Source organism: Ascaphus truei, chromosome 6 (assembly GCF_040206685.1).
Source record: "Ascaphus truei isolate aAscTru1 chromosome 6, aAscTru1.hap1, whole genome shotgun sequence".
NCBI lineage: Eukaryota > Metazoa > Chordata > Amphibia > Anura > Ascaphidae > Ascaphus > Ascaphus truei.
Window position 1 is genome coordinate 137,340,025 of NC_134488.1, and position 25,252 is coordinate 137,365,276.

General features: G+C 53.9%; 1 protein-coding gene across 1 annotated transcript in view; it reads left to right on the forward strand.

Annotated features, from left to right (window-relative positions):
- The window catches only part of LOC142497969 (sialic acid-binding Ig-like lectin 16), a 50,353-nt gene extending 28,409 nt beyond the window's left edge, over nt 1-21,944 (forward strand). Inside the window, exons 3-8 of the mRNA XM_075606455.1 lie at nt 10,365-10,569; nt 15,099-15,241; nt 16,799-16,964; nt 17,085-17,217; nt 18,116-18,214; nt 21,480-21,944. Coding sequence (XP_075462570.1) covers nt 10,365-10,569; nt 15,099-15,241; nt 16,799-16,964; nt 17,085-17,217; nt 18,116-18,206 — 738 coding nt within the window. The 3' untranslated portion in view covers nt 18,207-18,214; nt 21,480-21,944. The remainder of the gene's footprint in view (nt 1-10,364; nt 10,570-15,098; nt 15,242-16,798; nt 16,965-17,084; nt 17,218-18,115; nt 18,215-21,479) is intronic.
- Nucleotides 21,945-25,252: the final 3,308 nt, after the last annotated feature.

Genomic DNA, 25,252 nt, shown 5'->3' on the forward strand with positions numbered 1-25,252 from the left:
TCCTGTTATCTGACACTATCGCAGGCCTCACACACGTGTCAGTACCTGTGCGCAGTCCTGTTATCTGACACTATCGCAGGCCTCACACACGTGTCAGTACCTGTGCGCAGTCCTGTTATCGGACACTATCGCAGGCCTCACACACGTGTCAGTACCTGTGCGCAGTCCTGTTATCTGACACTATCGCAGGCCTCACACACGTGTCAGTACCTGTGCGCAGTCCTGTTATCGGACACTATCGCAGGCCTCACACGCGTGTCAGTACCTGTGCGCTGTCCTGTTATCGGACACTATCGCAGGCCTCACACACGTGTCAGTACCTGTGCGCAGTCCTGTTATCTGACACTATCGCAGGCCTCACACACGTGTCAGTACCTGTGCGCAGTCCTGTTATGGGACACTATCGCAGGCCTCACACACGTGTCAGTACCTGTGCACAGTCCTGTTATCGGACACACGCGCAGGCCTCACACACGTGTCAGTACCTGTGCGCAGTCCTGTTATCGGACACTATCGCAGGCCTCACACACGTGTCAGTACCTGTGCGCAGTCCTGTTATCGGACACTATCGCAGGCCTCACACACGTGTCAGTACCTGTGCGCAGTCCTGTTATCGGACACTATCGCAGGCCTCACACACGTGTCAGTACCTGTGCGCAGTCCTGTTATCGGACACTATCGCAGGCCTCACACACGTGTCAGCACCTGTGCGCAGTCCTGTTATCGGACACTATCGCAGGCCTCACACACGTGTCAGTACCTGTGCGCAGTCCTGTTATCTGACACTATCGCAGGCCTCACACACGTGTCAGTACCTGTGCGCAGTCCTGTTATCTGACACTATCGCAGGCCTCACACACGTGTCAGTACCTGTGCGCAGTCCTGTTATCGGACACTATCGCAGGCCTCACACACGTGTCAGTACCTGTGCGCTGTCCTGTTATCTGACACTATCGCAGGCCTCACACACGTGTCAGTACCTGTGCGCAGTCCTGTTATCGGACACTATCGCAGGCCTCACACACGTGTCAGTACCTGTGCGCAGTCCTGTTATCGGACACTATCGCAGGCCTCACACACGTGTCAGTACCTGTGCGCAGTCCTGTTATCGGACACTATCGCAGGCCTCACACACGTGTCAGTACCTGTGCGCAGTCCTGTTATCGGACACTATCGCAGGCCTCACACACGTGTCAGTACCTGTGCGCAGTCCTGTTATCGGACACTATCGCAGGCCTCACACACGTGTCAGTACCTGTGCGCAGTCCTGTTATCGGACACTATCGCAGGCCTCACACACGTGTCAGTACCTGTGCGCAGTCCTGTTATCGGACACTAGCGCAGGCCTCACACACGTGTCAGTACCTGTGCGCAGTCCTGTTATCGGACACTATCGCAGGCCTCACACACGTGTCAGTACCTGTGCGCAGTCCTGTTATCGGACACTATCGCAGGCCTCGCACACGTGTCAGTACCTGTGCGCAGTCCTGTTATCGGACACTATCGCAGGCCTCACACACGTGTCAGTACCTGTGCGCAGTCCTGTTATCGGACACTATCGCAGGCCTCACACACGTGTCAGTACCTGTGCGCAGTCCTGTTATCGGACACTATCGCAGGCCTCGCACACGTGTCAGTACCTGTGCGCAGTCCTGTTATCGGACACTATCGCAGGCCTCACACACGTGTCAGTACCTGTGCGCAGTCCTGTTATCTGACACTATCGCAGGCCTCACACACGTGTCAGTACCTGTGCGCAGTCCTGTTATCGGACACTATCGCAGGCCTCGCACACGTGTCAGTACCTGTGCGCAGTCCTGTTATCGGACACTATCGCAGGCCTTGCACACGTGTCAGTACCTGTGCGCAGTCCTGTTATCGGACACTATCGCAGGCCTCACACACGTGTCAGTACCTGTGCACAGTCCTGTTATCTGACACTATCGCAGGCCTCACACACGTGTCAGTACCTGTGCGCAGTCCTGTTATCTGACACTATCGCAGGCCTCACACACGTGTCAGTACCTGTGCGCTGTCCTGTTATCGGACACTATCGCAGGCCTCACACACGTGTCAGTACCTGTGCGCAGTCCTGTTATCTGACACTATCGCAGGCCTCACACACGTGTCAGTACCTGTGCACAGTCCTGTTATCGGACACTATCGCAGGCCTCACACACGTGTCAGTACCTGTGCGCAGTCCTGTTATCGGACACTATCGCAGGCCTCACACACGTGTCAGTACCTGTGCGCAGTCCTGTTATCGGACACTATCGCAGGCCTCACACACGTGTCAGTACCTGTGCGCAGTCCTGTTATCGGACACTATCGCAGGCCTCACACACGTGTCAGTACCTGTGCGCAGTCCTGTTATCGGACACTATCGCAGGCCTCACACACGTGTCAGTACCTGTGCGCAGTCCTGTTATCTGACACTATCGCAGGCCTCACATACGTGTCAGTACCTGTGCGCAGTCCTGTTATCTGACACTATCGCAGGCCTCACACACGTGTCAGTACCTGTGCGCAGTCCTGTTATCGGACACTATCGCAGGCCTCACACACGTGTCAGTACCTGTGCGCAGTCCTGTTATCGGACACTATCGCAGGCCTCACACACGTGTCAGTACCTGTGCGCAGTCCTGTTATCGGACACTATCGCAGGCCTCACACACGTGTCAGTACCTGTGCGCAGTCCTGTTATCGGACACTATCGCAGGCCTCACACACGTGTCAGTACCTGTGCGCAGTCCTGTTATCGGACACTATCGCATCCTCACACACGTGTCAGTACCTGTGCGCAGTCCTGTTATCGGACACTATCGCAGGCCTCACACACGTGTCAGTACCTGTGCGCAGTCCTGTTATCGGACACTATCGCAGGCCTCACACACGTGTCAGTACCTGTGCGCAGTCCTGTTATCTGACACTATCGCAGGCCTCACACACGTGTCAGTACCTGTGCGCAGTCCTGTTATCGGACACTAGCGCAGGCCTCACACACGTGTCAGTACCTGTGCGCAGTCCTGTTATCTGACACTATCGCAGGCCTCACACACGTGTCAGTACCTGTGCGCAGTCCTGTTATCCGACACTATCGCAGGCCTCACACACATGTCAGTACCTGTGCGCAGTCCTGTTATCGGACACTATCGCAGGCCTCACACACGTGTCAGTACCTGTGCGCAGTCCTGTTATCGGACACTATCGCAGGCCTCACACACGTGTCAGTACCTGTGCGCAGTCCTGTTATCGGACACTATCGCAGGCCTCACACACGTGTCAGTACCTGTGCGCAGTCCTGTTATCGGACACTATCGCAGGCCTCACACACGTGTCAGTACCTGTGCGCAGTCCTGTTATCGGACACTATCGCAGGCCTCACACACGTGTCAGTACCTGTGCGCAGTCCTGTTATCGGACACTATCGCAGGCCTCACACACGTGTCAGTACCTGTGCGCAGTCCTGTTATCGGACACTATCGCAGGCCTCACAGACGTGTCAGTACCTGTGCGCAGTCCTGTTATCGGACACTATCGCATCCTCACACACGTGTCAGTACCTGTGCGCAGTCCTGTTATCGGACACTATCGCAGGCCTCACACACGTGTCAGTACCTGTGCGCAGTCCTGTTATCGGACACTATCGCAGGCCTCACACACGTGTCAGTACCTGTGCGCAGTCCTGTTATCTGACACTATCGCAGGCCTCACACACGTGTCAGTACCTGTGCGCAGTCCTGTTATCGGACACTATCGCAGGCCTCACACACGTGTCAGTACCTGTGCGCAGTCCTGTTATCTGACACTAGCGCAGGCCTCACACACGTGTCAGTACCTGTGCGCAGTCCTGTTATCGGACACTATCGCAGGCCTCACACGCGTGTCAGTACCTGTGCGCAGTCCTGTTATCGGACACTATCGCAGGCCTCACACACGTGTCAGTACCTGTGCGCAGTCCTGTTATCTGACACTATCGCAGGCCTCACACACGTGTCAGTACCTGTGCGCAGTCCTGTTATCGGACACTAGCGCAGGCCTCACACACGTGTCAGTACCTGTGCGCAGTCCTGTTATCTGACACTATCGCAGGCCTCACACACGTGTCAGTACCTGTGCGCAGTCCTGTTATCTGACACTATCGCAGGCCTCACACACGTGTCAGTACCTGTGCGCAGTCCTGTTATCGGACACTAGCGCAGGCCTCACACACGTGTCAGTACCTGTGCGCAGTCCTGTTATCTGACACTATCGCAGGCCTCACACACGTGTCAGTACCTGTGCGCAGTCCTGTTATCGGACACTATCGCAGGCCTCACACACGTGTCAGTACCTGTGCGCAGTCCTGTTATCTGACACTATCGCAGGCCTCACACACGTGTCAGTACCTGTGCGCAGTCCTGTTATCGGACACTATCGCAGGCCTCACACACGTGTCAGTACCTGTGCGCAGTCCTGTTATCGGACACTATCGCAGGCCTCACACCCGTGTCAGTACCTGTGCGCAGTCCTGTTATCTGACACTATCGCAGGCCTCACACACGTGTCAGTACCTGTGCGCAGTCCTGTTATCGGACACTATCGCAGGCCTCACACACGTGTCAGTACCTGTGCGCAGTCCTGTTATCGGACACTATCGCAGGCCTCACACACGTGTCAGTACCTGTGCGCAGTCCTGTTATCGGACACTATCGCAGGCCTCACACACGTGTCAGTACCTGTGCGCAGTCCTGTTATCGGACACTATCGCAGGCCTCACACACGTGTCAGTACCTGTGCGCAGTCCTGTTATCGGACACTATCGCAGGCCTCACACACGTGTCAGTACCTGTGCGCAGTCCTGTTATCGGACACTATCGCAGGCCTCACACACGTGTCAGTACCTGTGCGCTGTCCTGTTATCGGACACTATCGCAGGCCTCACACACGTGTCAGTACCTGTGCGCTGTCCTGTTATCGGACACTATCGCAGGCCTCACACACGTGTCAGTACCTGTGCGCAGTCCTGTTATCGGACACTATCGCAGGCCTCGCACACGTGTCAGTACCTGTGCGCAGTCCTGTTATCTGACACTATCGCAGGCCTCGCACGCGTGTCAGTACCTGTGCGCAGTCCTGTTATCGGACACTATCGCAGGCCTCACACGCGTGTCAGTACCTGTGCGCAGTCCTGTTATCTGACACTAGCGCAGGCCTCACACACGTGTCAGTACCTGTGCGCAGTCCTGTTATCTGACACTATCGCAGGCCTCACACACGTGTCAGTACCTGTGCGCAGTCCTGTTATCTGACACTATCGCAGGCCTCACACACGTGTCAGTACCTGTGCGCTGTCCTGTTATCGGACACTATCGCAGGCCTCACACACGTGTCAGTACCTGTGCGCTGTCCTGTTATCTGACACTATCGCAGGCCTCACACACGTGTCAGTACCTGTGCGCAGTCCTGTTATCGGACACTATCGCAGGCCTCACACACGTGTCAGTACCTGTGCGCAGTCCTGTTATCGGACACTATCGCAGGCCTCACACACGTGTCAGTACCTGTGCGCTGTCCTGTTATCGGACACTATCGCAGGCCTCACACACGTGTCAGTACCTGTGCGCAGTCCTGTTATCGGACACTATCGCAGGCCTCACACACGTGTCAGTACCTGTGTGCAGTCCTGTTATCGGACACTATCGCAGGCCTCACACACGTGTCAGTACCTGTGCGCAGTCCTGTTATCGGACACTATCGCAGGCCTCACACACGTGTCAGTACCTGTGCGCAGTCCTGTTATCGGACACTATCGCAGGCCTCACACACGTGTCAGTACCTGTGCACAGTCCTGTTATCGGACACTATCGCAGGCCTCACACACGTGTCAGTACCTGTGCGCAGTCCTGTTATCGGACACTATCGCAGGCCTCGCACACGTGTCAGTACCTGTGCGCAGTCCTGTTATCTGATACTATCGCAGGCCTCGCACACGTGTCAGTACCTGTGCGCAGTCCTGTTATCGGACACTATCGCAGGCCTCAAACACGTGTCAGTACCTGTGCGCAGTCCTGTTATCGGACACTATCGCAGGCCTCACACACGTGTCAGTACCTGTGCGCAGTCCTGTTATCGGACACTATCGCAGGCCTCACACACGTGTCAGTACCTGTGCGCAGTCCTGTTATCTGACACTATCGCAGGCCTCACACACGTGTCAGTACCTGTGCGCAGTCCTGTTATCGGACACTATCGCAGGCCTCACACACGTGTCAGTACCTGTGCGCAGTCCTGTTATCGGACACTATCGCAGGCCTCACACACGGGTCAGTACCTGTGCGCAGTCCTGTTATCGGACACTATCGCAGGCCTCACACACGGGTCAGTACCTGTGCGCAGTCCTGTTATCGGACACTATCGCAGGCCTCACACACGTGTCAGTACCTGTGCGCAGTCCTGTTATCGGACACTATCGCAGGCCTCACACACGTGTCAGTACCTGTGCGCAGTCCTGTTATCGGACACTAGCGCAGGCCTCGCACACGTGTCAGTACCTGTGCGCAGTCCTGTTATCGGACACTAGCGCAGGCCTCGCACACGTGTCAGTACCTGTGCGCAGTCCTGTTATCGGACACTATCGCAGGCCTCGCACACGTGTCAGTACCTGTGCGCAGTCCTGTTATCTGACACAAGCGCAGGCCTCGCACACGTGTCAGTACCTGTGTGCAGTCCTGTTATCGGACACTATCGCAGGCCTCACACACGTGTCAGTACCTGTGCGCTGTCCTGTTATCGGACACTATCGCAGGCCTCACACACGTGTCAGTACCTGTGCGCAGTCCTGTTATCGGACACTAGCGCAGGCCTCGCACACGTGTCAGTACCTGTGCGCAGTCCTGTTATCGGACACTATCGCAGGCCTCGCACACGTGTCAGTACCTGTGCGCAGTCCTGTTATCTGACACTAGCGCAGGCCTCGCACACGTGTCAGTACCTGTGTGCAGTCCTGTTATCGGACACTATCGCAGGCCTCACACACGTGTCAGTACCTGTGCGCTGTCCTGTTATCGGACACTATCGCAGGCCTCACACACGTGTCAGTACCTGTGCGCTGTCCTGTTATCGGACACTATCGCAGGCCTCACACACGTGTCAGTACCTGTGCGCAGTCCTGTTATCGGACACTATCGCAGGCCTCACACACGTGTCAGTACCTGTGCGCAGTCCTGTTATCCGACACTATCGCAGGCCTCACACACGTGTCAGTACCTGTGCGCAGTCCTGTTATCTGACACTATCGCAGGCCTCACACACGTGTCAGTACCTGTGCGCAGTCCTGTTATCTGACACTATCGCAGGCCTCACACACGTGTCAGTACCTGTGCGCAGTCCTGTTATCGGACACTAGCGCAGGCCTCACACACGTGTCAGTACCTGTGCGCAGTCCTGTTATCTGACACTATCGCAGGCCTCACACACGTGTCAGTACCTGTGCGCAGTCCTGTTATCTGACACTATCGCAGGCCTCACACACGTGTCAGTACCTGTGCGCAGTCCTGTTATCGGACACTATCGCAGGCCTCACACACGTGTCAGTACCTGTGCGCAGTCCTGTTATCTGACACTAGCGCAGGCCTCACACACGTGTCAGTACCTGTGCTCTGTCCTGTTATCGGACACTATCGCAGGCCTCACACCCGTGTCAGTACCTGTGCGCAGTCCTGTTATCGGACACTATCGCAGGCCTCACACACGTGTCAGTACCTGTGCGCTGTCCTGTTATCGGACACTATCGCAGGCCTCACACACGTGTCAGTACCTGTGCGCTGTCCTGTTATCGGACACTATCGCAGCCTCACACACGTGTCAGTACCTGTGCACAGTCCTGTTATCGGACACTATCGCAGGCCTCACACACGTGTCAGTACCTGTGTGCAGTCCTGTTATCGGACACTATCGCAGGCCTCACACACGTGTCAGTACCTGTGCACAGTCCTGTTATCGGACACTATCGCAGGCCTCACACACGTGTCAGTACCTGTGCACAGTCCTGTTATCGGACACTATCGCAGGCCTCACACACGTGTCAGTACCTGTGCACAGTCCTGTTATCGGACACTATCGCAGGCCTCACACACGTGTCAGTACCTGTGCACAGTCCTGTTATCGGACACTATCGCAGGCCTCACACACGTGTCAGTACCTGTGCACAGTCCTGTTATCGGACACTATCGCAGGCCTCACACACGTGTCAGTACCTGTGCGCAGTCCTGTTATCGGACACTATCGCAGGCCTCACACACGTGTCAGTACCTGTGCACAGTCCTGTTATCGGACACTATCGCAGGCCTCACACACGTGTCAGTACCTGTGCGCAGTCCTGTTATCTGACACTATCGCAGGCCTCACACACGTGTCAGTACCTGTGCGCAGTCCTGTTATCGGACACTATCGCAGGCCTCACACACGTGTCAGTACCTGTGCGCAGTCCTGTTATCGGACACTATCGCAGGCCTCACACACGTGTCAGTACCTGTGCGCAGTCCTGTTATCGGACACTATCGCAGGCCTCACACACGTGTCAGTACCTGTGCGCTGTCCTGTTATCTGACACTAGCGCAGGCCTCACACACGTGTCAGTACCTGTGCGCTGTCCTGTTATCTGACACTATCGCAGGCCTCGCACACGTGTCAGTACCTGTGCGCAGTCCTGTTATCTGACACTATCGCAGGCCTCACACACGTGTCAGTACCTGTGCGCAGTCCTGTTATCGGACACTATCGCAGGCCTCACACACGTGTCAGTACCTGTGCGCTGTCCTGTTATCTGACACTATCGCAGGCCTCGCACACGTGTCAGTACCTGTGCGCAGTCCTGTTATCGGACACTATCGCAGGCCTCACATACGTGTCAGTACCTGTGCACAGTCCTGTTATCGGACACTATCGCAGGCCTCACACACGTGTCAGTACCTGTGCGCAGTCCTGTTATCTGACACTATCGCAGGCCTCACACACGTGTCAGTACCTGTGCGCAGTCCTGTTATCGGACACTATCGCAGGCCTCACACACGTGTCAGTACCTGTGCGCAGTCCTGTTATCGGACACTAGCGCAGGCCTCACACACGTGTCAGTACCTGTGCGCTGTCCTGTTATCTGACACTATCGCAGGCCTCACACACGTGTCAGTACCTGTGCGCTGTCCTGTTATCGGACACTATCGCAGGCCTCACACACGTGTCAGTACCTGTGCGCAGTCCTGTTATCTGACACTATCGCAGGCCTCACACACGTGTCAGTACCTGTGCGCAGTCCTGTTATCGGACACTATCGCAGGCCTCACACACGTGTCAGTACCTGTGCGCTGTCCTGTTATCTGACACTAGCGCAGGCCTCACACACGTGTCAGTACCTGTGCGCTGTCCTGTTATCGGACACTATCGCAGGCCTCACACACGTGTCAGTACCTGTGCGCAGTCCTGTTATCGGACACTAGCGCAGGCCTCACACACGTGTCAGTACCTGTGCGCAGTCCTGTTATCTGACACTATCGCAGGCCTCACACACGTGTCAGTACCTGTGCGCAGTCCTGTTATCGGACACTATCGCAGGCCTCACACACGTGTCAGTACCTGTGCGCAGTCCTGTTATCGGACACTATCGCAGGCCTCACACACGTGTCAGTACCTGTGCGCAGTCCTGTATTACACATTTTGCTTCGATCTTCTTACTAAAGTGTACTGAAAAATTATCCAAATGCTACAAATCCCCCAAATTGGGGAAACGTCTTTTCCTTTTCGTGTAATATTCTCTCTCACATTTACACCAAACTTGGTGGACAAGGAAAAACGGGTCGAAAAAGCGCATTATCCGTGTTGGTGAATAACACAGAGACACAGGACTAACTGGTGCGTTGGCAGATAAGGCCAACGTAGGAGAGTCCACAATAGGTGTCGTGCAGTCTTCTTCTGGGAGGTGTATCCAAATCTCCTGTATTCCAACAGGATACTGCAGACAAGATGCTTGGGGGGGGACAGTGTTTTTCCAGTGTTATAACCTTCTCTTCTTTCTCTATTCTCTCTCTTCACTTTCTCCTCTTTCTCTCTTCACTTTCTCCTCTCTCTCTCTTCTCTCTCTCTCTTCTCTCTCTCTCTCTTCACTTTCTCCTCTCTTTCTCCTCTCTCTCTCTCTTCACTTTCTCCTCTCTCTCGTCACTTTCTCCTCCCTCTCTCTCTCTCTCTCTCTCTCTCTCTCTCTCTCTCTCTCTCTCTCTCTCTCCACTTTCTCCTCTCTCTCTCCACTTTCTCCTCTCTCTCTCTCTCTCTCTCTCTCTCTCTCTCTCTCTCTCTCTTCACTTTCTCCTCTCTCTCTCTCTCTCTCTCAGTGGATGAAGACATGGATTGACCTGGACACAGGCCGTTACTTCCGCTGTTGGTATTATAACCTTAACGTGACTCGAGAATATGGCCGCCTTCTGCTGCAGCTGAAGGATATCTCCGAGTGGCAGAGCGGTCCATACCGCTGTGTTTCTAATGGCAACCAGAGCCGTGAAAATGAGGCATCCGAAAACGTCACCATCCCTGTGTACTGTGAGTGACCATCACTGTGTGTGTGGAAAATATATATGTATATATGTGTGTGTGTGTACATATAATATGTACAGTATATATCATCATCTTCAGCCCTTGTCTCCTCCCTTCTGGATGAAGCCTCCCCAATGATCTCTCAGGTCCTGCGGTTACAGCCTCTCTTCTCCATGTCGCTCCCCACAATCCCTCATCCCGTCCTCCCATCTTACTTTTTGTTGTCTTAATCTCTCTTGGAATCCAGTTGAGTTTCATCTTTGTCCAACGATGGTCATTTCTTCTTGTGATATGTCCAGTCCGCCGCCATTTTAATTTCTTCATCCTTGTGAGGATGTCACAGAATTTTGTTTTGGTTTCGAACCCATTCATTCTTTTTCTTGTCTCTTTGGGTAATACCCAGCATGCATCTCTCCACACTTTGCATTGTCTGAAGATTCTGAATTATTTTCGCACTTCGGGTCCAAGAGTCACATCCGTACGTGAGCACGGGCAGAACACCTTGGTGGAAAACTTTCCTCTTGAGGCGCAGTGGAAGGTTCACTTTACAAATGGTCTTGTTTTGTCCAAATTCCTCCATCCCATCTTTATTCTCCTGTTGATTTCATCCAAAACGTCCCCAACCATTGTTATTTGCCGGCCAAGGTAGACCTAGTCTTCAACTTCTTCTAGTTCTTTCGAGTTATTTCAATCTTTGCAGACATCACGTTTGTTGAACATCACTTTGGTCTCGCTGAGGTTCATACGGAGGCCACATTCTTACTTTCTTCAGCGAGTTCTCAAATTTGTTGCTGGACGTCTTCTGGACTTGTGGCAAAAATAACAATGTCACCTGCAAATTGTTGGTGATTTAAATATTCACTGTTGATTTTGATTCCTTTGTCTTGAACAATTCTTCAAGTGTTTAAGTGACAAGCTTTGGTAACACAGTGTCTCCCTGCCGCACTCCCTTACTGATCCTGGTGACACAGTGTCTCCCTGCCGCACTGCCTCGCTGATCCTGGTGACACAGTGTCTCCCTGCCGCACTCCCTTACTGATCCTGGTGACATGGTGTCTCCCTTCCACACTCCCTTACTGATCCTGGTGATACAGTGTCTCCCTGCCGCACTCCCTTACTGATCCTGGTGACACAGTGTCTCCCTGCCGCACTCCCTTACTGATCCTGGTAATACAGTGTCTCCCTGCCGCACTCCCTTACTGATCCTGGTGACACAGTGTCTCCCTGCCGCACTCCCTCGCTGATCCTGGTGACATGGTGTCTCCCTGCCACACTCCCTCGCTGATCCTGGTGACACGGTGTCTCCCTGCCGCACTGCATCGCTGATCCTGGTGACACAGTGTCTGCCTGCCGCACTCCCTTACTGATCCTGGTGACACGGTGCCTCCCTGCCACACTCCCTCGCTGATCCTGGTGACACGGTACCTCCCTGCCGCACTCCCTTACTGATCCTGGTGACACGGTGCCTCCCTGCCGCACTCCCTTACTGATCCTGGTGACACGGTGTCTCCCTGCCACACTCCCTTACTGATCCTGGTGACACGGTGTCTCCCTGCCGCACTCCCTTACTGATCCTGGTGACACAGTGTCTCCCTGCCGCACTCCCTTACTGATCCTGGTGACACTGTGTCTCCCTGCCGCACTCCCTTACTGATCCTGGTGACACGGTGTCTCCCTGCCACACTCCCTTACTGATCCTGGTGACACGGTGTCTCCCTACCGCACTCCCTTACTGATCCTGGTAACACAGTGTCTCCCTGCCGCACTCCCTTACTGATCCTGGTGACACGGTGTCTCCCTGCCGCACTCCCTTACTGATTCTGGTGACACAGTGTCTCCCTGCCGCACTCCCTTACTGATCCTGGTGACACGGTGTCTCCCTGCCGCACTCCCTTGCTGATCCTGGTGACACAGTGTCTCCCTGCTGCACTGCCTTACTGATCCTGGTGACACGGTGTCTCCCTGCCGCACTCCCTTACTGATCCTGGTGACACAGTGTCTCCCTGCCACACTCCCGTACTGATCCTGGTGACACAGTGTCTCCCTGCCGCACTCCCTTACTGATCCTGGTGACACAGTGTCTCCCTGCCACACTCCCTTACTAATCCTGGTGACACGGTGTCTCCCTGCCGCACTGCCTTGCTGATCCTGGTGACACGGTGTCTCCCTGCCGCACTCCCTTACTGATCCTGGTGACACGGTGTCTCCCTGCCGCACTCCCTTACTGATCCTGGTGACACGGTGTCTCCCTGCCGCACTGCCTTGCTGATCCTGGTGACACGGTGTCTTCCTGCCGCACTCCCTTACTGATCCTTATCTCGCTTGTAACTTCATGATATCTAATGGTTGATGTGACATTCTCGTGAATGTTCCTGATAATATTAGTTTACAGTACGCTTCTCCACCACTTATGTCTTCTTAATGCATTTAAACCCGCTGAGGTGTACACCGAATCCTAAAGAGAGGTAGATCGTATTTATTTCTTCGGGAAATCACTGCTTTCATGACGTGGACGTGGCCCGTTGTGTTCTATCCACGGAAATCCCGCTTGTTCTCTTGGCCGGGCAAAGCCCAGAGTCTTCTGCAGCCGATTAGTGAGCATCTGTGTAACAATGTGGCATGTGATTGGAAGTAGACTGATGGGTCTGTAGTTCTTGAGGTCTCCTTAGTCTCCTGTGGATGAGGATAACTATGGCTTTACTCCATTGCTGTGGGATGTTCCTGTTCTTCGAGCCACGTGTAAAGACGTTTGCCGGGTTCTCTCCCCCGGCTTCTTTCACGGTTTTAGTTGTAATTCCATCTTCCCCGGGAGCCTTCCCATTCTTCACATGGGTTTTATTTCTTTTGCCACTTCTGGAAGAAGAAGAAGAAGAAGCATGGTACATCCTCCGTGGTGCCTCCTCGCGTGTCCTCTGCTGGATTGTGCCCTGAGATATCCGTGTTCTCGTACAAGTTCTCAGCTCTCTTTATGATAACTGCACTATCCTTTATTGATGATCCACCATCGTGTTTGATTGCGGTGATTTCTTCCCAACCACAAGTCGCGGCGTTTGTCTTCTTTAAGCTGGTGTTATCTCCCAGTGTCTTCCTTACCGTATCACAGATCCATTTCCTTACATAACCAGTTACGTGTTTGCGGAGCGGCTCGCACAGCTCTGCATATTCATTTCCTGTGGTCTCCTCGTCCGGTTTTTGTTATCGATTCCTCCAGTTCTTTCAACTACAATCTTCATAATTGTTTGTTAAAGTGTCCGTATGCATTTTGAGCTGAAGCGATTGTCCAGTTCGGTGACATTCTCTGCGGTTATTCTTGAGCTTCTTGATGTTGATCGTTTCCGTCATATTTTTAATCACTTTTCTTCTTTCCAACGTCGCATTCGGATGTAATCTGCAGCGAACCAATCGGTGATCACTTGTTGTGTCAGAACCGTTAAGGACGGTGCGTCTCATCACGTGTTCCTTGTTAATTAGGAGATAGTCGATTTCATTCTTCATTCCATTGGGTCCGTTCCATGTCCATGTTCTGTTTGGATTCTTCTTGAAGCATTAATTAATGATGAAGAAGTTTTCACATTCTGCCAATCTGTGCCACGTTTATGCCCGTTACCGTACCCACACTTACCCACCGATGCTTGGTCTTTCTGATGGGCACCAATCATGCACTGAAATCTCCCATAAAGATCTTGAGGTGACACTTTCCATTGTTGTTAAGTTGGTTGATTTCATGGTAGAAGTCTCCATGTCATTGTCCGTGTGACTTGGTGTTGAGTTGGTTGATGTCACTGTAGAAGTCTCCATGTCATTGTCCGTGTGACTTGGTGTTGAGTTGCTTGATGTCACTGTAGAAGTCTCCATGTCATTGTCCGTGTGACTTGGTGTTGAGTTGGTTGATGTCACTGTAGAAGTCTCCACGTCATTGTCCGTGTGACTTGGTGTTGAGTTGGTTGATGTCACTGTAGAAGTCTCCATGTCATTGTCCGTGTGACTTGGTGTTGAGTTGGTTGATTTCATGGTAGAAGCTTCCATGTCATTGTCCGTGTGACTTGGTGTTGAGTTGGTTGATGTCACTGTAGAAGTCTCCACGTCATTGTCCGTGTGACTTGGTGTTGCGTTGGTTGATGTCACTGTAGAAGTCTCCACGTCATTGTCCATGTGACTTGGTGTTGAGTTGGTTGATGTCACTGTAGAAGTCTCCACGTCATTGTCCATGTGACTTGGTGTTGGAGCAGACACTTGGATTATTTGAGGCCTGTATCTCTGTGATAACTGAATGACGATTCTGGCTGCTCTTTCTGAGGACCTTGTATTCTCCACCATGGTGTTTCTCCATCTCTTGTTAACGATGGAGCGTGCGCATATATATCTTGTAGATGTCAGAGTATCACCTGCTCTCCCAGCTCTTATCTTCTCTTTTATCCTGTCCCGTACTTTCATTCTCCCTTTGTCTCTCTCCTCCCCATCCCTTCCATTTTCCTCCCTCTTCCCCGCCCTCCCCCCCGCTCTCCCCCCATTAATCTCCCCATCTCTTCCCCTAGACCTGCGTGACATATACTTCCAGCGGGCCGAAACCTGGAACCCCAACGTGGGGGATGTTCTGCTAGTGGACGAAGGGTCCGATGTGACCATTAAGTGCTCTGCAGCCTCCTCGCTGGAGCCTTACTATGAGTGGAGCCAGCAGGTGAGTGAGGTGATATATATATCCACACACACAGACACACTATGGCCGCGCACACACACACACACACACACACTATGGCCGCGCACACACACACACACACTATGGCCGCGCACACACACACACACACACACTATGGCCGCGCACACACACACTATGGCCGCGCACACACACACACACACACACACACACACACACACACACACACTATGGCCGCGCACACACACACACACACACACACACACACACACACTATGGCCGCGCACACACACACACTATGGCCACGCACACACACACACTATGGCCGCGCACACACACACACACACACACTATGGCCGCGCACACACACACACTATGGCCGCGCACACACACACACACACACTATGGCCGCGCACACACACACACACACACACACTATGGTCGCGCACACACACACACACTCACTATGGCCGCGCACACACACACACACACACACACACACACACACACACACACACACACACACACACACTATGGCCGCGCACACACACACAATGGCCGCGCACACACACACACACACTATGGCCGCGCACACACACACACACACACACACACACACACACACACACACACACACACACACACACACACTATGGCCACGCACACACACACTATGGCCGCGCACACACACACACACTATGGCCGCGCGCACACACACACACACACACTATGGTCGCGCACACACACACACACACACTATGGCCGCGCACACACACACACACACACTATGGTCGCGCACACACACACACACACTATGGCCACGCACACACACACAATGGCCACGCGCGCACACACACACACACACACACGGGGTAAAGAGCCTTTCCCAGGAGGCAGTCGTGGTGCACGGCAGAGGAGATAAGGCATAGTCAAAATAAGATCACAAGTGACCTATATTACCGGCACGGCACTAAGTGTCGGTAAAATCGGTAATCGGTAAAAATGATTGTATTGCATTGTTAGAAATCCATCCAAATTGCACACATGCCCAACGTGTCGGACACCTTCTTCAGGGGTCTGTGACGTCGGGCTCCTTGATAAAGTGCCTCACAGCACGAAACGCGTAGGAGTGTTGTACTCTTTACCGTTTTTTAATGCAGCTTGAATAAATATATTTGTATTGCCACATGACCTGGTTTTTGCCGCTGTGCGCCACAAACTACACCTTACCCATATTTTTGTAAACTAGCAGTGTTTATTATACAGTTGACATCCCTGGGGGAAGCAAGAGACCCCCACCCTATCCCTAGGGAGGCAAAGAGAGACACCCACCCTATCCCTGCGGGGGCGAGGAGAGACCCCTGCCCTATTCCTGGGGGGAGACCCTTGCTGCCTCATCCCTGGGGGGGGGGGGAGATCCCAGCCCCATCTCTGAAGGGCGGGAGACACCTGCCCCATCCCTGGGGGGGGGAGATCCCAGCCCCATCTCTGAAGGGCGGGAGACCCCAGCCCCATCCCCGGGGGAGACCCCGCCCCTCCAGCAGATTCTTATAGGAAGTGTATCCTGCTATGTCTCTGCAGTTCGGTGACTGGATTATGCCCTCGGACACCCTGTATCTCACGAAGGTGAATCCGGAGCAGGCAGGAAGGTACACATGCCAGGCCCGTCACCCCGAGGATTATGACCTGGTCAAGACGAAGAGCTTCTCGCTGCGGGTGATACCCAAACACACCGAGTATTTGTATGGTAACTAGCGCAGCATCGTCACTGCTCAGCAGAGACACTTAAATGGGAGCCTAATATCTTTGCAGCGCTTAGTAAATCTGCCCCAAAATGCTGTACACTGAATGGCAGTCTGTTTTTCAGCTGGCGCCGGAGTGGAAGATTTCCTGCTGTACATTGCTGCTCCGGCCGTGATGCTGCTGCTCCTTGTGATAACTCTTCTCGTCCTCTGCATTCGTCACCGCAATCGCCAGATGAGAAAACCGCATATCAGCTGGTGAGTGTCCGGTCGCCTGACCCCCATCACTGACCTTTGATCACCTCCCACACCGCGACACGGAAGGGACACTGGGATGTAAAAGTTCTGCCCAGCTCACCACAAGGGGACATGATGACACAGACTCGGGCAGCACTCTTCAAATAGGCAGATAAACAGTTGGGGGATTATTAATGGCGGCTCCGGAACCAAATTATTCACCAAGTCTGACAGCTTGCAAGCCCAGAAAACAACGCAGATTTGGCTAAATATCAGGACAGCCCTCGAGCAGGCGTCCCGCACATATATCTGACCCTATAGAGAGTTAGAAGAGCCCATGTTGTTTTACAGAGCGCCTGATATTGATGCCGTGACGCACTGCCGCGGCTACCTCGCGTTTCATATGTGTGAGTGACGGGACCTTCTCCTTTACTAAGGTTGGATATTTGATGTGTAGAAAAGCTGATAGAAGGGTATTCTGGTTCCAAAACGTTGCTCTTATCAGCAGGTACGGAGATGTTCCCAAATACTTTGGGGTAACTGGGCTTTTGGAGCGTGGAACCTACTGTTTTGTTCCGTGATGTAATAAGTCTGTCCATCGCCCCGCAAGGTGACACTGGAGGAACTTATCACCCAACGTGTCTGTCGCCCACTGCAGGGGGACACAGCGACACCAGCAGGGGGTAGGGGGGTTGTGTCCCTTTCTCCACATGGTGACATTGTGCCGCAGAGAGAGAGTGGTTCCTGTTCCTCCTTCTGCATGTGGCACAGACAGGACATCTCAAACATGTTCTTCCTCACGGTCCAGTGCAGGTTCCAGAGCAGGTTCCAGAGCAGGTTCCAGAGCATGACAGACTCCTGGTAGTGATGGGTTCATGTGACTGTATATAAATGTGTATCTCCGTCTCTCCGATCACAGGGTGAATACTGAGAAGAGAAGTCCCATATACAAGGGCAGCGCTGAGTCTGTGTGCGCGACCACATCGGACACACAGCCCCTCTTCATGTAAATGCAGAGGTCAGTATCACTGCAAGAAGCACATGGGTACTCTCGCACACGCCACGTTCTGTGGCGCTCTCCTCGTCCTGTGACGCTCTCCTCCGTCCTGTAACGCTCTCTTCCTTCTGTGACGCTCTCCTCCTTCTGTGACGCTCTCCTCATCCTGTGACGCTCTCCTCGTCCTGTGACGCTCTCCTCCTTCTGTGACGCTCTCCTCCTTCTGTGACGCTCTCCTCGTCCTGTGACGCTCTCCTCGTCCTGTGACGCTCTCCTCGTCCTGTGACGCTCTCCTCGTCCTGTGACGCTCGCCATGTTCTGTGACGCTCGCCATGTTTTGTGACGCTCGCCATGTTCTGTGACGCTCGCCATGTTCTGTGACGCTCGCCATGTTCTGTGACGCTCTCCTCGTCCTGTGACGCTCTCCTCGTCCTGTGATGCTCGCCACGTTCTGTGACGCTCTCCTCGTCCTCTGATGCTCGCCACGTTCTGTGACGCTCTCCTCGTCCTGTGACGCTCGCCACGTTCTGTGACGCTCTCCTCGTCCTGTGACGCTCTCCTCGTCCTGTGACGCTCTCCTCATCCTCTGATGCTCGCCACGTTCTGTGACGCTCTCCTCGTCCTGTGACGCTCTCCTCGTCCTGTGACGCTCTCCTCGTCCTGTGACGCTCTCCTCGTCCTGTGACGCTCTCCTCGTCCTCTGATGCTCGCCACGTTCTGTGACGCTCTCCTCGTCCTGTGACGCTCTCCTCGTCCTGTGACGCTCCCCTCGTCCTGTGACGCTCCCTCCTTCTGTGACGCTCTCCTCGTCCTGTGACGCTCTCCTCGTTCTGTGACGCTCTCCTCGTTCTGTGACGCTCTCCTCGTCCTGTGACGCTCTCCTCGTCCTGTGACGCTCCCCTCGTCCTGTGACGCTCCCTCCTTCTGTGACGCTCTCCTCGTCCTGTGACGCTCTCCTCATTCTGTGACGCTCTCCTCGTCCTGTGACGCTCTCCTCCTCCTGTGACGCTTTGCTCGTTCTGTGACGCTCTCCTCCTTCTGTGACGCTCTCCTCGTCCTGTGACGCTCTCCTCCGTCCTGTGACGCTCTCCTCCTTCTGTGACGTCCTGTGACGCTCTCCTCATTCTGTGACGCTCTCCTCCTTCTGTGACGTTCTGTGACGCTCTCCTCCTTCTGTGACGCTCTCCTCGTCCTGTAACGCTCTCCTCGTCCTGTGACGCTCTCCTCGTCCTGTGACGCTCTCCTCGTCCTGTGACGCTCTCCTCATCCTGTAACGCTCTCCTCGTCCTGTGACGCTCTCCTCATTCTGTGACGCTCTCCTCCTTCTGTGACGCTCTCCTCGTCCTGTGACGCTCTCCTCCTTCTGTGACGCTCTCCTCGTCCTGTGACGCTCTCCTCATTCTGTGACGCTCTCCTCGTCCTGTGACGCTCTCCTCGTCCTGTGACGCTCTCCTCGTCCTGTGACGCTCTCCTCCTTCTGTGACGCTCTCCTAGTCCTGTAACGCTCTCCTCATCCTGTGACGCTCTCCTCATCCTGTGACGCTCTCCTAGTCCTGTAACGCTCTCCTCATCCTGTGACGCTCTCCTCATCCTGTGACGCTCTCCTAGTCCTGTAACGCTCTCCTCCTTCTGTGACGCTCTCCTCGTCCTGTGACGCTCTCCACGTTCTGTGACGCTCTCCTCGTCCTGTGACGCTCTCCTCCTTCTGTGACGCTCTCCTCGTCCTGTGACGCTCTCCTCATTCTGTGACGCTCTCCTCGTCCTGTGACGCTCTCCTCGTCCTGTGACGCTCTCCTCGTTCTGTGACGCTCTCCTCGTCCTGTGACGCTCTCCTCCTCCTGTGACGCTTTGCTCGTTCTGTGACGCTCTCCTCCTTCTGTGACGCTCTCCTCGTCCTGTGACGCTCTCCTCCGTCCTGTGACGCTCTCCTCCTTCTGTGACGCTCTCCTCCTGCTGTGACGTTCTGTGATGCTCTCCTCATTCTGTGACGCTCTCCTCCTTCTGTGACGTTCTGTGACGCTCTCCTCGTCCTGTGACGCTCTCCTCCGTCCTGTGACGCTCTCCTCATTCTGTGACGCTCTCCTCCTTCTGTGACGTTCTGTGACGCTCTCCTCATTCTGTGACGCTCTCCTCCTTCTGTGACGTTCTGTGACGCTCTCCTCGTCCTGTGACGCTCTCCTCGTTCTGTGACGCTCTCCTCGTCCTGTAACGCTCTCCTCGTCCTGTGACGCTCTCCTCGTCCTGTGACGCTCTCCTCGTCCTGTGACGCTCTCCTCGTTCTGTGACGCTCTCCTCATTCTGTGACGCTCTCCTCGTCCTGTGACGCTCTCCACGTTCTGTGACGCTCTCCTCGTTCTGTGACGCTCTCCTCGTCCTGTGACGCTCTCCTCCTTCTGTGACGCTCTCCTCGTCCTGTGACGCTCTCCTCCGTCCTGTGATGCTCTCCTCATTCTGTGACGCTCTCCTCGTCCTGTGACGCTCTCCTCGTCCTGTGACGCTCTTCTCATTCTGTGACGCTCTCCTCGTCCTGTGACGCTCTCCTCCGTCCTGTGACGCTCTCCTCGTCCTGTGACGCTCCCCTCGTCCTGTGACGCTCCCTCCTTCTGTGACGCTCTCCTAGTCCTGTAACGCTCTCCTCATCCTGTGACGCTCTCCTCATTCTGTGACGCTCTCCTAGTCCTGTAACGCTCTCCTCATCCTGTGACGCTCTCCTCATCCTGTGACGCTCTCCTAGTCCTGTAACGCTCTCCTCATCCTGTGACGCTCTCCTAGTCCTGTAACGCTCTCCTCCTTCTGTGACGCTCTCCTCGTCCTGTGACGCTCTCCACGTTCTGTGACGCTCTCCTCGTCCTGTGACGCTCTCCTCCTTCTGTGACGCTCTCCTTGTCCTGTGACGCTCTCCACGTTCTGTGACGCTCTCCTCCTCCTGTGACGCTCTCCTCATTCTGTGACGCTCTCCTCATTCTGTGACGCTCTCCTCATCCTGTGACGCTCTCCTCGTCCTGTGACGCTCTTCTCGTCCTGTGACGCGCTCCTCGTCCTGTGACGCTCTCCTCGTCCTGTGACGCTCTCCTCGTCCTGTGACGCACTCTCCTCCTTCTGTGACACTCTCCTCCTTCTGTGACGCTCTCCTCGTCCTGTGACGCTCTCCTCATTCTGGCATTACATCACATCCCTGTGCCTCGGGTCAGACAGAGCAGCAGCGGCAGAGCAGCAGCGGCAGAGCAGCAGCGGCAGAGCCTGTGTTCTGCACTATACACTAACTCTCCTATCTGTTCCTTCCCAGGACTGCGGAGGAGGGACGTGTCGCCGGCTCCGCTGGGACGTGGCTCCGTGGCCCTCAGTCACGCAGAACATGCTTCTGTCCGTGTGTCTCTCCGCATGTGGTGACGGGACTTCTGTGTAACCAATACCCCCAGAGATAGAGAAACGAGAGAAGGAGGCGTGGGGAAGGGGAGCAGTGGGGGGGGGGGGGTGTATTTCGGATGTAAAATCCATTCAGGGGAAATCTTGGTGTAAAATTGGGATATTATAGGAATTCTGCATTTTCTTGAACTGTTCTGTGATTTAACGCTGATCGTTGTAACTTTGGGATGTGCCCAGCCGGCCCCTCAGGGACAGTCCCCTAATTACCGGATACTGACGCGGTAACGCTGTGTTCTGCTGCTTGGAATGAGATGTTTCTGCCCCGTTACCCCGAGTGTGATACCCCGGGCTGTCTTTGGGGATTAAATCTTGTGCAGAAACAGAACAGGACTCGGCACTCCTTATGTGTAACACCTCCCCCCCCCCCCCCCCTATCGCAGACGGGGACCATGTGGGGAAATACACTTATGTTACCGGGTGTGGTGCGTTACCTGATAGGCTCACAGAAAACCTGAATCTCCGCCACTGGGAGCCTGGGGTTACCTGATTCGTCGTACACAGCGCCTCCACCTGTAAGGGTTCCCACCTGAGTGGGATGGTCCTCTTACAGGAACCACAATAATAAGACACGCACACAGTGTATGCTAATAACTGTTTACTATTGCTAATACTAATAACTTCGGTACCTGTACCACACAGAATAATGCATATAGCCGTACACATGGACGTGCACCGGGTGCACACATCAACATAAGTATTCCCCAGAGTACCTTATGTCCAAACCCACCCACGTGTGATGGAGATAGCGCTATCCCTGGACTATTTATAGATACCTGCCCGGGGCTCCAGCCCGCGGGTACCGCTATACAACCGGTATGGATCCGTCTGATCCGACGTGATGTCCTCCTACGCGTGGGGCGACTTACAGCGTGGATAATATCACCACAGCTCCACACCGTCTGTACCTTGACGGGGATCCGCCTGTAGCCGGCCGGCCGCAGTCACTGCTTGGCTGGGCCTCCACGAAGATAGTCTCTATGTAACTGAGGGGTCTGGGCCCAGACCCAGCAATCAGGCTGCTCGACACTGAGGGTGTCCTAACTTAACCAAATAGCTAAAGGGGCAGATCTCCTTACGTAGGGCCTGTCCCTGAAGCAACCACAAACTGGGGAATGGTAACTTATCTGGGACCTCTGGGGGTAACTAGGCCTAGTGCTAGGGGCTACTGCTCCCTGCACACACACCCTAACTCCCCCAGCTCCAACTCTTTTTAAAAGCTGTCTAAACTGTCATCTCTCACAGCTTCACTGGTTGCCTAGCAACATGTAACTGCAGCCTCTCTTACTTGTCTCTATTCAGAACTGCCAGCGCAGGCTCCCTTGCACTGAAAAGGCCGTAATTGCAAATGCAGCCGCCCTATTAACTAAGCCGCAGCATGTGACAATCCCCTGAGGGATACGGGGGCTATATATGTATTAAGGCAAAAGAAACATTATATCTGTGTGTAATATAACCTCCGATCCCTTTACATAACCCCTCCCCTTTACATAACCCCTCCCCTTTACATAAACACCTCCCCTTTACATAAACACCTCCCCTTTACAGAACTGCCTCCATTACATAACCCCTCCCCTTTACAGAACCCCTCCCCTTTACAGAACCGCCCCTTTACATAAACCCCTCCTCTCTGTTTACATAACCCCTCCTCTATTTACATAACCCCTCCCCTTTACATAACCCCTCCCCTTTACATAACCCCTCCCCTTTACATAACCCCTCCCCTTTACATAACCCCTCCCCTTCACATAACCGCCCCCTTTACATAACCCCTCCCCTTTACAGAACCCCTCCCCTTTACATAACCCCTCCCCTTTACAGAACCCCTCCCCTTTACAGAACACCTCCCCTTTACATAAACCCCTCCTCTCTGTTTACATAACCCCTCCTCTATTTACATAACACCTCCCCTTTACATAACCCCTCCCCTTTACACAAACCCTCCCCTTTACACAAACCCTCCCCTTTACACAAACCCTCCCCTTTACACAAACCCCTCCCCTTTACACAAACCCTCCCCTTTACACAACCCTCCCCTTTACACAACCCCTCCCTTTACATAACCCATCCCTTTACATAACCCCTCCCTTTACATAAGCCCTCCCCTTTACATAAGCCCTCCCCTTTACATAAGCCCTCCCCTTTACATAACCCCTCCCCTTTACATAACCCCGCCTCCCCTTTACATAACCCCGCCTCCCCTTTACATAACCCCGCCTCCCCCTTTACATAACCCCGCCTCCCCCTTTACATAACCCCGCCTCCCCCTTTACATAACCCCTCGTCCCCTTTACCAAACCCCTCGTCCCCTTTACACAAACCCCCCCCCTTTACACAAACCCCTCCCCTTTACACAACCCCTCCCCTTTACACAACCCCTCCCCTTTACATACCCCTCCTCTCTATTTACATAACCCCTCCCCTTTACATACCCCTCCTCTCTATTTACATAACCCCTCCTCTCTATTTACATAACCCCTTCTCTCTATTTACATAACCCCTCCTCTCTATTTACATAACCCTCCTCTATTTACATAACCCCTCCTCTCTATTTACATAACCCCCCCACTCTATTTACATAACCCCTCCTCTCTATTTACATAACCCCACCCCTTTACATAACCCTCCTCTCTATTTACATAACCCCTCCTCTCTATTTACATAACCCCTCCTCTCTATTTACATAACCCCTCCCCTTTACATAACCCCTCCTCTCTATTTACATAACCCCTCCTCTCTATTTACATAACCCCTCCTCCTTTACATAACCCCACCTCCCGCTTTACATAACCCCTCCCCTTACATAACCCCTCCCTTTACATAACCCCTCCCCTTTACATAACCCCTCACCTTTACATAACCCCTCCTCTCCTTTACATAACCCCTCCCCTTTACATAACCCCTCCTCTATTTACATAACCCTCCCCTTTACATAACCCCTCCCCTTTACATAACCCCTCCCCTTTACATAACCCCTCCTCTCCCTTTACATAACCCTCCCCTTTACATAACCCCTCCCCTTTACATAACCCCTCCCCTTTACATAACCCCTCCCCTCCTAGCTGCCTTTATTAAAAGCCTGTCCCTGAAAGAGTTAACAATAGATATGTCCGGCGAGGCCCATCCAATTCCTTTACAACACGGGGGCACCACCAGGCCATGTTCTCCGGATATCCCTGCTTCAGCACAGGTGGTGCAGTCAAAGACTGAGCCGCTGATTGAGCCACCTGTGCTGAAGCAGGGATATCGTGCCAACCTGACTTGGTGGTGGCCCCCTTCTGCCTTAGTACTTCTTCTTAGTACTGCCTGGTAACCCAACCCCTGCAGTGCTTTAGTAGTAACACAGGCGTGTCCATGGTATTGACACGTGGCATTGCTGATCACATGCGTGGGCTGGCCTGTTCTGCATCCCATACTGATAACTTCCTGTGTACTGAGAGCCGCAGAGCATCGCGCAGGCCGACTTAACCCCTCAGAGCATCGCTCAACCTGTTAACCCACACACTGCCAGCGGTGACCCGGATCTCAGGGTTAGAGAAACCCTTTTATTTCCGTTCTGAGTCACAGCGCTGAGCAAACTGACCAGGGAGTGAGGACATGCACGGGGGTACGGGGGGTATGGGGCGGGGGGACATG